The 16,109-nt window shown below is 53.4% G+C and overlaps 2 protein-coding genes across 6 annotated transcripts in view; one reads left to right on the top strand and one right to left on the bottom strand.

Annotated features, from left to right (window-relative positions):
* Nucleotides 1–6,342, top strand: part of FLNA (filamin A) — a 107,287-nt gene extending 100,945 nt beyond the window's left edge. For all 5 annotated transcript variants that reach the window (XM_075578314.1, XM_075578313.1, XM_075578311.1 and 2 more), the window contains 4 exons: nucleotides 894–1,070; nucleotides 1,393–1,611; nucleotides 1,940–2,143; nucleotides 4,955–6,342. In XM_075578314.1, coding sequence (XP_075434429.1) covers nucleotides 894–1,070; nucleotides 1,393–1,611; nucleotides 1,940–2,143; nucleotides 4,955–5,142 — 788 coding nt within the window. In that variant the 3' untranslated portion in view covers nucleotides 5,143–6,342. The remainder of the gene's footprint in view (nucleotides 1–893; nucleotides 1,071–1,392; nucleotides 1,612–1,939; nucleotides 2,144–4,954) is intronic.
* Nucleotides 1–16,109, bottom strand: part of LOC142471885 (uncharacterized) — a 34,967-nt gene that overhangs the window by 6,137 nt on the left and 12,721 nt on the right. The gene's annotated exons all lie outside the window — the stretch shown is intronic.

The raw sequence follows: 16,109 nt of genomic DNA, 5'->3' as shown, positions 1-16,109 counted from the left end.
AATTGGGTGGGAGGGGGGGGGGATTAATTGGGTGGGAGGGCTTTCTGATGAGTGGGGGAAGTACTGTACATGCAAATACTGTGCTGCTGCACTGAGCCATAAACTAGATCAACAGGATTAGTTTCAGTAATATAAAAGGAATTTAACACCTGTGTGGTCGGACCCCACTGGAAACTCATAGTGATCAAATGAAACTGAGGCCCCATATGACGTTCTTGGCAGTAACTGGGTGCGGGTTTTCCCCTCTGACTCTTATCCTGTGAATTCTGATTATTTTGTCCAATGCTGACTGGTGAATAATCTTCTGTAAAGATGTATATTAATGGGAATTGCTTTCCCTGCTGTGCACGGTCTGATCCCAAGACCCCTCTGCCCGTTATATTGATCTGCAGCGGGGTGGTTACATTCCCCGCCTACGTTCAGGAACAGGACTTCTCTGGACACCTGACTCGGTGTAACTTCTCACATTCGCACAGTATTTTCTGTTCACTGATGTGAGGTGGACAGATGGATGGTAACTGTGGTGTCCCCTGTAGGTGCAAGATGGACATCTAAAATTGTACGCTTTGCCTTAATCTGAGCAGTGGTTAAAAAAAGAACTTATCCCCGTCATTGGTGCCTTTCCTAATCCCGCCTCTTATCCCCACCACCATCCTGCATCGAAAGTGCAAAACAGAACCCCGTAACTAAAGCCCTCCGTGTCCTCCGAATGGGGGAGGGGTAGAACATTGCTTTGCATTTGATTCTCTTCTGGTACCTGTGGCATATAGGTAAATAGACAGGTGGCCAGGCAATAGGTGACCTGTGGGTCGTACAGTAAGGGCAGCAGTGGCAGTTTCTCCTACTTATGGCGGGCGTAGGGTCCCTTCCTCATTGTGCCTCGTGCGTTTCAGATAAATATGCAGTGCGTTTCATGCCCCGTGAGAACGGCCTGTACCTAATCGATGTCAAATTCAACGGCTCCCACATCCCTGGCAGCCCCTTCAAGATCCGTGTGGGGGAGCCGGGTCAGGCCGGAGACCCTGGGATGGTGTCTGCATACGGGGCGGGTTTGGAAGGAGGCGCCACAGGTATGAATCTAACCGCGGTGTTGCTGGGATCCTCCAGTCTCTGCACTAACTAACTCCTCTTACCGTGCTGCAGTACAGAGCTCCTGACACTGCCGCTTCCTGGAAGGGATTGGGCATATGAAGCCTTGTGACAAGGATTTATGGTAAAGAGTTTGAGGAGCTGGGTGTTTTTAGAGTCTTTATTGACCAAGAACGGGTTCCGGAGGAGTTACTAGTGCGAAACGAATCCAAATGTCCATGCTGTAGGAGTGCGAGGTCTCTGCTCGCACGTCTGTCCCATGAAGGACAGATACACGGTTCTCATGAGCTTCTCCTCTCTCAGGCAATGCCGCAGAGTTCATTGTGAACACCACAAATGCCGGTGCTGGAGCCCTGACCGTCACCATTGATGGCCCCTCCAAGGTCAAAATGGAATGTCAAGAGTGTGCTGAGGGCTACAAGGTCACCTACACCCCCATGGCACCTGGCAGCTACCTGATCTCCATCAAATATGGAGGACCCTATCACATTGTGGGGAGCCCCTTCAAAGCAAAGATTACTGGTGAGTAAATGACACCTCCTAGGCCTCTGAAGTGGGAAGGCGGTAACCATGCTGGGAGCCAGTCTCCCTGCTTGGGTCCTACAAGCTGACTGGCCAAGGTATCCACGGTGTGGTTGTTTATTTGACGGCTCTCCCAGTGGATCATGTTTACTGTAAATTGTTCTTGGGTCTTTCCCCAAACCTGTTCATAGACTAAAGTCCGATGTGCACTGTCCGTCATTAGGACCTGTATACACGGGTAGCTTGGTAACTCGTCCCCGTGCTCTGCCGCTCCGGCCTTTCACTGGTTTATACATCTTCTCTGAGCTTGCCTTCCTACTCGTTTCAGGCCCTCGCCTGGTGACCAGCCACAACCTCAACGAATCCTCATCGGTGTTTGTGGACTCGGTCACAAAAGCAGAGGCCTTCACGCAGCAGGCGGCAGCGCCGAAGGTGTCCTCGGACGCCAGCAAAGTGGTGGCCAAGGGACTTGGTCTCAACAAGGCCTTTGTGGGCCAGAAGAATTCTTTCACCGTGGACTGCAGCAAAGCCGGTAAGTAGGGCTGAGGGAGCCGGACTTTGTGGCTCCAGTCTGCTTAACCCAAGGAGCAGGATTCTCCCTACAGGGCCCGGCGGCACACGGCCCCTCTCCCACGGGGCCCGGCGGCACACGGCCCCTCTCCCACGGGGCCCGGCCTGGCAGCACACGGCCCCTCTCCCACGGGGCCCGGCGGCACATGGCCCCTCTCCCACGGGGCCCGGCGGCACACGGCCCCTCTCCCACGGGGCCCGGCGGCACACGGCCCCTCTCCCACGGGGCCCGGCGGCACACGGCCCCTCTCCCACGGGGCCCGGCGGCACACGGCCCCTCTCCCACGGGGCCCGGCCTGGCAGCACACGGCCCCTCTCCCACGGGGCCCGGCGGCACACGGCCCCTCTCCCACGGGGCCCGGCGGCACACGGCCCCTCTCCCACGGGGCCCGGCGGCACACGGCCCCTCTCCCACGGGGCCCGGCGGCACACGGCCCCTCTCCCACGGGGCCCGGCGGCACACGGCCCCTCTCCCACGGGGCCCGGCGGCACACGGCCCCTCTCCCACGGGGCCCGGCGGCACACGGCCCCTCTCCCACGGGGCCCGGCGGCACACGGCCCCTCTCCCACGGGGCCCGGCGGCACACGGCCCCTCTCCCACGGGGCCCGGCGGCACACGGCCCCTCTCCCACGGGGCCCGGCCTGGCAGCACACGGCCCCTCTCCCACGGGGCCCGGCCTGGCAGCACACGGCCCCTCTCCCACGGGGCCCGGCCTGGCAGCACACGGCCCCTCTCCCACGGGGCCCGGCCTGGCAGCACACGGCCCCTCTCCCACGGGGCCCGGCCTGGCAGCACACGGCCCCTCTCCCACGGGGCCCGGCCTGGCAGCACACGGCCCCTCTCCCACGGGGCCCGGCGGCACACGGCCCCTCTCCCACGGGGCCCGGCGGCACACGGCCCCTCTCCCACGGGGCCCGGCGGCACACGGCCCCTCTCCCACGGGGCCCGGCGGCACACGGCCCCTCTCCCACGGGGCCCGGCGGCACACGGCCCCTCTCCCACGGGGCCCGGCGGCACACGGCCCCTCTCCCACGGGGCCCGGCGGCACACGGCCCCTCTCCCACGGGGCCCGGCGGCACACGGCCCCTCTCCCACGGGGCCCGGCGGCACACGGCCCCTCTCCCACGGGGCCCGGCGGCACACGGCCCCTCTCCCACGGGGCCCGGCGGCACACGGCCCCTCTCCCACGGGGCCCGGCGGCACACGGCCCCTCTCCCACGGGGCCCGGCGGCACACGGCCCCTCTCCCACGGGGCCCGGCGGCACACCACGGCCCCTCTCCCACGGGGCCCGGCGGCACACCACGGCCCCTCTCCCACGGGGCCCGGCGGCACACCACGGCCCCTCTCCCACGGGGCCCGGCGGCACACCACGGCCCCTCTCCCACGGGGCCCGGCGGCACACCACGGCCCCTCTCCCACGGGGCCCGGCGGCACACCACGGCCCCTCTCCCACGGGGCCCGGCGGCACACCACGGCCCCTCTCCCACGGGGCCCGGCGGCACACCACGGCCCCTCTCCCACGGGGCCCGGCGGCACACGGCTTGTTTTCCTGCACAGAAGACAAACAAACGCAGGGAAATGGAGAAGTATCACAAATTGCCCGAGGGCCCTGGGTGGGGGTATTAGAAGGGAATTGCCCGAGGGCCCTGGGTGGGGGTATTAGAAGGGATTTGCCCGAGGGCCCTGGGTGGGGGTATTAGAAGGGAATTGCCCGAGGGCCCTGGGTGGGGGTATTAGAAGGGAATTGCCCGAGGGCCCTGGGTGGGGGTATTAGAAGGGAATTGCCCGAGGGCCCTGGGTGGGGGTATTAGAAGGGAATTGCCCGAGGGCCCTGGGTGGGGGTATTAGAAGGGAATTGCCCGAGGGCCCTGGGTGGGGGTATTAGAAGGGAATTGCCCGAGGGCCCTGGGTGGGGGTATTAGAAGGGAATGTGAACCACTAATTAAAGCTGCAGTTCAGTCAATATCCTGCATGTGTTTTTTTTTAATAAATCAGTTCTGTATTAAGAAAAAATACTTTTAGCATTTTCTGTTTTTAAAAAAATTACTTTGAAAGACCAATTTTCTTGTATTCTATTTTAACAGCCATTTGCTAAGGCACTGCCCCTTCATGTCCTGTCACAAGCCCTGGCACACCCCTTTGTCAGCCCTGCCCTCCCTCTTGCACATGTCAGTGCAGGAGTGCTCATGAATATTCATGAGCTTCCACTGAGAGACAAGCAGATTATAAACAAATGCCAGCTTTTAATATGTCACCAAATTTCGCCTATCAATACATGGAGAACGAATTGAGCTGCAGCTATACAGTTCTTTAGCTAATTAGAGATTGCGCACATGAAACTATTGAAGTAAAAAAATAAATGTAAAAAAAAAAGACTGAACTGCAGCTTTAATTATATTTGGAACTAAATCAAATACATTTAGAATTCACTCAGTCAAAATACCTTTAATCCTGGGCACTTGTGCCTAGATCGACACATTTATGGGTTACATTTTGTAGATGGGTACAAGATAAAATCGCAGTACTATAGGTCATAAAGGTCAGTCTCTATTCTCTGCCAGCTGTGGGCAATGGGTGACCCTGTGACCCTGTGACCCTGTGCTGCGCAACAGATCCCTCTAACAGGACACTGCGTCGCCAGGAACAGAGCAGCTGGCCTGGATACATTGATGGGGCAGCGGATCTGACTGGGGATTTATAATGGTTTGGTCTCTGACCAATCGCTACTGACGGTGATTCTGTTCTAATTCTGCTTTTCCTCCACCTCTCAGGTAACAACATGCTGCTTGTGGGGGTTCACGGCCCGAAGACCCCGTGCGAAGAGATCATAGTGAAGCATCTGGGGAACCGTCTGTACAACGTCACGTACCTTCTAAAAGACAAGGGGGACTATATCCTGGTTGTCAAGTGGGGGGATGAGCACATTCCTGGCAGCCCCTACCATGTGTCTGTGCCTTAAACTGCCACCCACTGTCCCCCCTCGTCCTGTTCCCAGTCCCCCCCCCTAAATGTGTACTCCTTGTCCTATGTACAGCCGCCCTTCTCCGAGCCTCTCCCCATGTGACTAAGGGGTCAGAGGTCCGCTCTGGTTTGGTGGTCTTGCTTAGCTGGTTCCAGCTTTATGCAATTGCCATACTGACCCCCGTGGCACACGAGGGGTGACGGGAACGGGTGCAGTAGGTTTATTCTGTGGGCAGTGGGATGGTCCGATTCGTGGGCTGAAGCGCAGCTCTGCGATGGACGCTACACTTTCTATTCCGGAACGGTTTTGGAGATGGCTGCCAATGTCAGCTGTGTCTGGATCCATTCCCTGCCCTGTGCGGCGGCGGCGGCTGCTTCATGCCACGCGCGCCACACACGCCACGCGTCCATGTGCTGTCCTGCTCCTTGTATTTGTTTACACAAGTCTCTTTACTGTAGGCTGTAGGGGGGAGGGGCTCTGAGTCGGCAGATGGCGGTGTCCTTGGCGTTGGGGGAGGGGCAGGTGATGGATAGCCACACGTTATGTATAAGGGCTGTTTACAAGAATGTTACATTTCCCTTTCTGTCTGTATATTTTATTTTTTGCAACCTGTGGGACTATCCGACTTCTTTGATCTTGTAATACTTGAGCTTCCAAAGATACGATGGTTGAGATGGTCAGACCAGATTCTTCACTGACCTCTAAAGAAGACTTGGTGTTGGGCTCTAGCACAAGCCAAGTCTGTGGGCTACTACTGTCCTGTTAGTCCATTAAAGGGAACCACTACCTGCTAGAGCTGAACACTGCCACTAGAGACCAATTCCCTCAAATGTAAATCTGGTGATTTATCCTCATCACATTCCAGCAGCAAAGGGTTAAAAGATTTGTTTTTTTCCCCAGTGAAGGGTTAATTTGGTGATCTCCACTATCCTGGGTGCCCGCTCGCCCCCCTCCCCCACTGCCTGGTATAAAGCGATCTGTGTTTGTGTTCATTGTGTGTCCTGAGATCTGGGTTACCACGAGATTCTTCGTTATTCTTCGTTGGGTCGCTTGATGGTTTATCAACCAAAGCAAAGCATCCGGTTTGCTTCCAGTTAACCAAATCTTGTCTTAGTTTTTATAAAGTTAATATTTTTGTGCACGACTACAGTACTCGGCTCTTAATGATAATGAAATAAAGTTCTGCTTTTAATTCTCCATGGGTCTCCTCTTCTGTACCATGTGGTGTTTGTCCGCCATGTTTCTCACGCCTTCCTTCACTAGAGCGGCTGCTGAAAACATGGCGTCCCCATGTCGCTGGTGCATGGATCTCCTCCCACTCCTTGTGCAACAGCCATGTCAACCACACACCGTAGTGTCCGGCTCTTCAGCTGGCGGCCACATCTGCCCCGGGAAGGCCTCGGGCTGCCCGCTGCCTGAGCCACAACTAGTACAAGTACAGCAAGTTCACCCTAAAACCCCCGTATGCATGGTGCTTGCGTTCAACATTGACGCCAAGAATTTGCCAGCTTTTCGCCGTCTTTGGATACATTTAATTACATTGTAATAGTCTTGTGGCCATGTAGTAATTCTTATAGTCGCAGGTGACAGTAGACGCCCTGCGCCTCACTTAATACATTAACATGTCATGTTTTTAAGGTGATTTAACATACCCCTGCTGATTTTTGGACTCGCTCTTTAATCCTGTCCTGGTTTGGCACCCATCCCGGCAGCTCTGCCTGTCTTATATTCTCTTGGTATTATTGTGCATATGGTATATTAAATATGGTGGCTACAAAACAAATGGGCATTTAACAAAGATGGCACAGTGTTACATGGCAGTAGAAGAATCCGGGAGCGCAGTGAACCAGTAAAGAACAGAAGCAAAGAAAAAACACACAATAGTGCAACTCTCAATGTGTGTATAATCTCACAGGTGCAGTGTGTGTTTGTGTGTGTGTAATCTCACAGGTGCAGTGTGTGTGTGTGTGTGTGTGTGTGTGTGATCTCACAGGTGCACTGTGTGTGTATAATCTCACAGGTGCATGTATAAAGTCGGTCTCATTTGTGGTCTATCGGTGGCTAGTTTCAAATCCAATAAATGGTCAGGGAAACGGACACAATACAAATAAACCACTCGGACAGGTGGTGGTGCAAGTATCGTGAGATATACACAATGGTATACAACAGTCGTGGGGGGGTGTTTTTCCCCCCCATTTTTTTTTTTTTAAACTTTTATTTTTATTAATGTTTTCAAACATAAGTGGGGAAAGGGAGGGGCAGAAAAAGGAGGGGAAACCATTTTATATCAGACTTACAAACATCAAGTCACATTACATGTCCTAACCTTTTATAAACCGCACATTCTACACCCAACCCTCCCAAACACCATCTCCTTCCGGGATCCCCCCCCTATCCAGCATCCCAGGGATCCCTCCCCTATCCAGCATCCCAGGGATCCCTCCCCTATCCAGCATCCCAGGGATCCCTCCCCTATCCAGCATCCCAGGGATCCCTCCCCTATCCAGCATCCCAGGGATCCCTCCCCTATCCAGCATCCCAGGGATCCCTCCCCTATCCAGCATCCCAGGGATCCCTCCCCTATCCAGCATCCCAGGGATCCCTCCCCTATCCAGCATCCCAGGGATCCCTCCCCTATCCAGCATCCCAGGGATCCCTCCCCTATCCAGCATCCCAGGGATCCCTCCCCTATCCAGCATCCCAGGGATCCCAGACCCATCATACTTTCTTGTAGTGTGAGTCAGAAATGAGGCGAGTTTTCCATTAATTGGACTTCATTAACCCTTCTAATAACCTCTCTTCTGGATATATAGTTACGTTGGTATTACACCCCCAAAAGACTAAAGCAGATGTTCCCGGGGACCTCGGATAGCTGCTGGAGGGGATGTGGACAGAGGGCAGACCTGGCGCACGTCTGGTGGTATTGTCCGGTAATGCAGACATACTGGAAGATCGTTTTGAAATTAATAAAAGAGGTGACGGATATTAAAATTCCACTAGATCCAACCTTAATTATTCTAGCCAAACCCACGGAAAGTGTGAATCACTACACCCAGCTGATCCTGCATATACTAACGGCGGATAGATGCGCTGTAGCAGCAGCGTGGGAAAAGACACGCCCGCCCTCCAGAAGAGAGGTTATCAGAAGGGTTAATGAAGTCCAATTCATGGAAAAACTCGCCTCATCTCTGAATCACTACAAGAAAGTATGATGGGTCTGGGATCCCTGGGATGCTGGATAGGGGAGGGATCCCTGGGATGCTGGATAGGGGAGGGATCCCTGGGATGCTGGATAGGGGAGGGATCCCTGGGATGCTGAATGCTGGTTCCGACTGTCTCCCAAGCTCAGTTCCTAAGCTAGACCATAGCAAGGAGGGCAGCCCAACCGGTTTCTTGAGTGAGGTCTCCAAGTCCACCCAAGCATAGACCCCTCTCTGAGATTGCCAATAACCCATTTGTTTCATATGGGAGGCCATATAATAATTTAGAATATGTGGGACTGCCATGCCACCTTCTCCTTTAGCGTGTGCGTGTGTCTCTGAAAATAGGACAGAAGTCTAGGAAGGATATTCATCGTGACTGCAGTTAAACGCCCTATCCAGGAGATACAATGGGAGTTCCATGCTTGTAGATCTTTTTTTATCTTAGAGAAAAGATTGGGGTAATTATACTTGTATAATGAGTTGTAATCCCTAGTAAGATATATCCCCAGATACTTCAAATTGGTCTTTTTCCATTTGTAGTCAAAGTGCCATTTAAGAACCTCCACCTCCATTTTAGATAGCGTTACGTTTAGGGCTTCCGACTTTCCCATGTTAACTTTATAATCGGATAAATCACCAAATCTCCGAATTCGGGAGAGATGTCAGTGGGTTAGATATAGTGAGGATAATATCATCTGCAAACAGTGACATTTTTAGCTCTCATAGCTCTAATAGTAGCCGCGAGAGGTGCGATTGTTAAGGCAAAAAGAAGAGGAGAAAGTGGCCATCCCTGACTGGTCCCGTTCTTAATCCTTATCAAATTCCCATCCCCACATGGAATCTTCAAAGTTGCTGTTGGTGACTAATAGAGGGCACGGACCCCCTCTAGAAAGACCCCCGGAAAATCCGAATGCCTCTAGTATTTTATCCAGGAAATCCCACCTTATCCTGTCAAACGCCTTCGCCGCATCCAGACTCAACAAAACAGCTTTCGGGTTAGACTTGTGTATCTCGTCAATAACATTAATAATTGTCCTTGTTATCCGACGCCTGGCGGTCACTCATAGATCCCACCTGATCATAATGGATTCATCTAGGAAGTATTGGATTCACCCTATTAGCCAAGATTTTACTATAGAGTTTCAAACCAGTATTAAGCAGTGAGATTGGCCTGTAGCTACCACAACATAAGGGGTCCTTTCCCTCTTTAGGGATCACCACTCTATTGGCCTTCGTCACCTGTGGGGGGGGGGGGGGGGGGGGGTTTGTTTTCCACTAAGGAAACCATTAAATAAGTCCAACAGGCAAGGCCCAAGGATTCCTATCACATTTTTATAGTACAAATTTGACACACCACCTGGACCTGGTGCCTCTGACGGTTTCAATGAGCCAACCAAATGGGACGCCTATTATAACTTTGGAGCATCCATTGTGGGATTCTTTCCCACTTGTTCTCTGCCCTATAACCTTAACACAGGTTTAAACACAATTTATATAACAACACTACCCGGTACCCAGCCATTGTCCCAGCGATATCCCTGGGGCTGCAGTCGCAGGCCTGTGCTGGGACAGGGGGGGCCGTTGTTAATATGCTGCCCCCCCCCCCCCCCCCACAGGTAATTGTACCTGCGCAGATCGCTCCCTTGTGTCAGGTGACTTGCGCTTCTCCTACTCTTCGTGGTCCCGCGGGGAGCGGCCATCCTGCGGTATTTTACGGTTGGTGAATCTGTGCCTCTCAGCAGGCAGGGGGTAGCACACAAGGCCGCCTGTATCCCAGCCCTGTGGGAATCCCTCCCCAGCGGTGAGGATTTAGATGATGATTCCTTATCTGGGACGCGTCTTATCTCTCTCCCTTAATTCACGCCCTCACACTTTCTGCCTAACTCTCTCTCATTGGTCTGACCATGTCACATGCTCCTATTACAGCAGCAGAGGCTTCTGGGAGTTGCAGTCTATCTGCTGCTCTGTGATTGGTCCATTCCCAGCAGCAACTCACACACTATTCCTGTGTATCGCTGCTGTTGTCAGTACTGAGGGCTGTGATCGTGTAATCCAGCGGTGCGCAAACATAGTGTGCAGACACAATAAGTAATAAAAGTGTGGCACTAGTGTTAGCCTCTGTATACTGGTGAGCAAAACGTAGGAGAAACGCCCAAAATTCGGTGCTCAGCTATTTTGACCATTGGAAACAATGATATCTTCATCAATGTTATTGGTCATCTTGGGGAGCAACTTTAATCCAGACTAGTGAGTATTCAATAGTCCAGTGTGCCGGGATTCAACGCCTTAGTGTGGGGACACGTGGCGTGTAACTTCCAACACAAGGGTCACATGTATAAATGCACATCCTGTGTGGGGACACGTGGCGTGTAACTTCCAACACAAGGGTCACATGTGTAAATGCAGATCCTGTGTGGGGACACGTGGTGTATAACTTCCAACACAAGGGTCGCATGTATAAATGCAGATCCTGTGTGGGGACACGTGGCGTATAACTTCCAACACAAGGGTCACATGTGTAAATGCAGATCCTGTGTGGGGACACGTGGCGTGTAACTTCCAACACAAGGGTCACATGTGTAAATGCACATCCTGTGTGGGGACACGTGGCGTGTAACTTCCAACACAAGGGTCGCATGTATAAATGCACATCCTGTGTGGGGACACGTGGCGTGTAACTTCCAACACAAGGGTCGCATGTATAAATGCAGATCCTGTGTGGGGACACGTGGCGTGTAACTTCCAACACAAGGGTCACATGTGTAAATGCACATCCTGTGTGGGGACACGTGGTGTGTAACTTCCAACACAAGGGTCACATGTATAAATGCAGATCCTGTGTGGGGACACGTGGCGTGTAACTTCCAACACAAGGGTCACATGTATAAATGCAGATCCTGTGTGGGGACACGTGGTGTGTAACTTCCAACACAAGGGTCACATGTGTAAATGCACATCCTGTGTGGGGACACGTGGTGTGTAACTTCCAACACAAGGGTCACATGTGTAAATGCAGATCCTGTGTGGGGACACGTGGCGTGTAACTTCCAACACAAGGGTCACATGTATAAATGCAGATCCTGTGTGGGGACACGTGGTGTGTAACTTCCAACACAAGGGTCACATGTATAAATGCACATCCTGTGTGGGGACACGTGGTGTGTAACTTCCAACACAAGGGTCACATGTGTAAATGCAGATCCTGTGTGGGGACACGTGGCGTGTAACTTCCAACACAAGGGTCACATGTATAAATGCAGATCCTGTGTGGGGACACGTGGCGTGTAACTTCCAACACAAGGGTCACATGTATAAATGCAGATCCTGTGTGGGGACACGTGGCGTGTAACTTCCAACACAAGGGTCACATGTGTAAATGCAGATCCTGTGTGGGGACACGTGGCGTGTAACTTCCAACACAAGGGTCACATGTATAAATGCAGATCCTGTGTGGGGACACGTGGCGTGTAACTTCCAACACAAGGGTCACATGTGTAAATGCAGATCCTGTGTGGGGACACGTGGTGTGTAACTTCCAACACAAGAGTCACATGTATAAATGCAGATCCTGTGTGGGGACACGTGGCGTGTAACTTCCAACACAAGGGTCACATGTATAAATGCAACTCCTGTGTGGGGACACGTGGTGTGTAACTTCCAACACAAGGGTCACATGTGTAAATGCAGATCCTGTGTGGGGACACGTGGCGTGTAACTTCCAACACAAGGGTCACATGTATAAATGCAACTCCTGTGTGGGGACACGTGGCGTGTAACTTCCAACACAAGGGTCACATGTATAAATGCAGATCCTGTGTGGGGACACGTGGCGTGTAACTTCCAACACAAGGGTCACACGTATAAATGCAGATCCTGTGTGGGGACACGTGGCGTGTAACTTCCAACACAAGGGTCGCATGTATAAATGCAGATCCTGTGTGGGGACACGTGGCGTGTAACTTCCAACACAAGGGTCACATGTATAAATGCAGATCCTGTGTGGGGACACGTGGTGTGTAACTTCCAACACAAGGGTCACATGTATAAATGCAGATCCTGTGTGGGGACACGTGGCGTGTAACTTCCAACACAAGGGTCACACGTATAAATGCAGATCCTGTGTGGGGACACGTGGCGTGTAACTTCCAACACAAGGGTCACACGTATAAATGCAGATCCTGTGTGGGGACACGTGGCGTGTAACTTCCAACACAAGGGTCACATGTGTAAATGCAGATCCTGTGTGGGGACACGTGGTGTGTAACTTCCAACACAAGGGTCACATGTATAAATGCAGATCCTGTGTGGGGACACGTGGCGTGTAACTTCCAACACAAGGGTCACATGTATAAATGCAGATCCTGTGTGGGGACACGTGGCGTGTAACTTCCAACACAAGGGTCACATGTATAAATGCAGCTCCTGTATGGGGACACGTGGTGTGTAACTTCCAACACAAGGGTCACATGTATAAATGCAGATCCTGTGTGGGGACACGTGGCGTGTAACTTCCAACACAAGGGTCACATGTATAAATGCAACTCCTGTGTGGGGACACGTGGTGTGTAACTTCCAACACAAGGGTCACATGTATAAATGCAGATCCTGTGTGGGGACACGTGGCGTGTAACTTCCAACACAAGGGTCGCATGTATAAATGCACATCCTGTGTGGGGACACGTGGTGTGTAACTTCCAACACAAGGGTCACATGTGTAAATGCACATCCTGTGTGGGGACACGTGGCGTGTAACTTCCAACACAAGGGTCACATGTATAAATGCAGATCCTGTGTGGGGACACGTGGCGTGTAACTTCCAACACAAGGGTCACATGTATAAATGCAGATCCTGTGTGGGGACACGTGGCGTGTAACTTCCAGCACAAGGGTCACATGTATAAATGCAGATCCTGTGTGGGGACACGTGGCATGTAACTTCCAACACAAGGGTCACATGTGTAAATGCAGATCCTGTGTGGGGACACGTGGCGTGTAACTTCCAGCACAAGGGTCACATGTATAAATGCAGATCCTGTGTGGGGACACGTGGCATGTAACTTCCAACACAAGGGTCACATGTGTAAATGCACATCCTGTATGGGGACACGTGGCGTGTAACTTCCAACACAAGGGTCACATGTATAAATGCAGATCCTGTGTGATCACCAATGCAACAAGTAGTCACCCTGGAGAATGGCACAGGCAAATATAGAATGAACCCCCAATCCTTAGTGCGAAGGAGAGGGGTGCTCGCGGTTCTGAGGCAGCGGTTCCGTTGGCGTGCATCACGCAGAGACAGCAGGAGATCTTCACAGGAGAAAAAAAGCGCAGCACAGCACCGAACTTGGGGGCTAGACACCAGCAAATAAAGGGTTAAAGGTGCTTTATTCCATGGTAGACATGATGGTTAGGGGGCCGGTAGTATCTCCAACGCGTTTCGGGCAACGTATAAAATGACATTGGTAGAGTACTTGAGTATTGCAGTACTTGTGCACCAGAGATACAATACATTCATAGATAGCATCCCACTTATGTGCCCGCCTTTGCGCCCTCTTGCCGCCCATGTCTGGCCGCTTAGAGTTCGCCGCACATTTATCAGAACGTGTCCTAAAGCCGGGTATCTAAAAATGTTCATTTTGTGGCGGACTAGAGGCGTCCCTTTGCGTGTGTTTGATATGAAAGTGGCGTGTTGTCTGCACAGGCTGCGAGCGTCTTATTTAAAGACGTGCGTGGAAACCCTCCGTGTTTTTATGGGGTCATTCGGGGGGGCCCTAATGTTAGATTGAATAATAATGGTGATAACAAACTAAATCATTTGGAATTGATTACGTTTGCCGCAGCTAGCTGTGCTAAATATTGTTTCCATTCTCCCTGGGAAACCCCCCCGTCATTTTCTAATCAGGAGAAATGCTCTGCTACTTTTTGTGGGGATATTATGAGCTTTCCCAGAGCCGCCTTGTAACTTATTCCTCACCCCCCGCATCACTGGAGTCACCGCAGCAATTATTCCTCACCCCCGCATCACTGGGGTCACCGAAGCGATTATTCCTCACCCCCGCATCACTGGGGTCACCGCAGCAATTATTCCTCACCCCCCGCATCACTGGGGTCACCGAAGCGATTATTCCTCACCCCCCGCATCACTGGGGTCACCGCAGCAATTATTCCTCACCCCCCGCATCACTGGAGTCACCGCAGCAATTATTCCTCACCCCCCGCATCACTGGGGTCACCGCAGCGATTATTCCTCACCCCCCCGCATCACTGGGGTCACCGCAGCAATTATTCCTCACCCCCCGCATCACTGGGGTCACCGCAGCAATTATTCCTCACCCCCCGCATCACTGGGGTCACCGCAGCGATTATTCCTCACCCCCGCATCACTGGGGTCACCGCAGCAATTATTCCTCACCCCCCGCATCACTGGGGTCACCGAAGCGATTATTCCTCACCCCCCGCATCACTGGGGTCACCGCAGCAATTATTCCTCACCCCCCGCATCACTGGAGTCACCGCAGCAATTATTCCTCACCCCCCGCATCACTGGGGTCACCGCAGCAATTATTCCTCACCCCCCCCGCATCACTGGAGTCACCGCAGCAATTATTCCTCACCCCCCGCATCACTGGAGTCACCGCAGCAATTATTCCTCACCCCCCGCATCACTGGGGTCACCGCAGCAATTATTCCTCACCCCCCGCATCACTGGAGTCACCGCAGCAATTATTCCTCACCCCCCGCATCACTGGGGTCACCGCAGCAATTATTCCTCACCCCCCGCATCACTGGGGTCACCGCAGCAATTATTCCTCACCCCCCGCATCACTGGGGTCACCGCAGCAATTATTCCTCACCCCCCCGCATCACTGGGGTCACCGCAGCAATTATTCCTCACCCCCCGCATCACTGGGGTCACCGCAGCGATTCTTCCTCACCCCCCGCATCACTGGAGTCACCGCAGCAATTATTCCTCACACCCCCGCATCACTGGGGTCACCGCAGCAATTATTCCTCACCCCCCGCATCACTGGGGTCACCGCAGCGATTATTCCTCACCCCCCGCATCACTGGGGTCACCGCAGCGATTATTCCTCACACCCCCGCATCACTGGGGTCACCGCAGCGATTATTCCTCACCCCCCGCATCACTGGGGTCACCGCAGCGATTATTCCTCACCCCCCGCATCACTGGAGTCACCGCAGCAATTATTCCTCACCCCCCCCCCCGCATCACTGGGGTCACCGCAGCAATTATTCCTCACCCCCCGCATCACTGGAGTCACCGCAGCGATTCTTCCTCACCCCCCGCATCACTGGGGTCACCGCAGCAATTATTCCTCACCCCCCCCGCATCACTGGAGTCACCGCAGCAATTATTCCTCACCCCCCCGCATCACTGGGGTCACCGCAGCGATTATTCCTCACCCCCCGCATCACTGGAGTCACCGCAGCGATTCTTCCTCTCTCCGATAGGACCCTGAGAGGTTGGAAAGCTTGTAACATAACTACTTGTTCATCCAATAAAAGGTATCATACCCGCTACTCCTCATTTGTTGCTACTTCTGTCGCATAGGGGCACCTAACCTGCCCCCTGAAACCAGCGAGTGACGCGAGGCATCGGGTTCCTGCAGCAAGAGCACAGTACCAGCGGCGCAACCGGGGGGCACAAGGGTGCTCTTCCACCCCCCCCCCCCCCCCCAGGGGGGGCAAGTGTGCACTTCCACCCCCCAGAATTGCTATCGCGCTTGCAGAGACCCCCCG

This window comes from Ascaphus truei, chromosome 21, assembly GCF_040206685.1.
Source record: "Ascaphus truei isolate aAscTru1 chromosome 21, aAscTru1.hap1, whole genome shotgun sequence".
NCBI lineage: Eukaryota > Metazoa > Chordata > Amphibia > Anura > Ascaphidae > Ascaphus > Ascaphus truei.
This window is presented reverse-complemented; position numbering and strand designations above follow the sequence as displayed.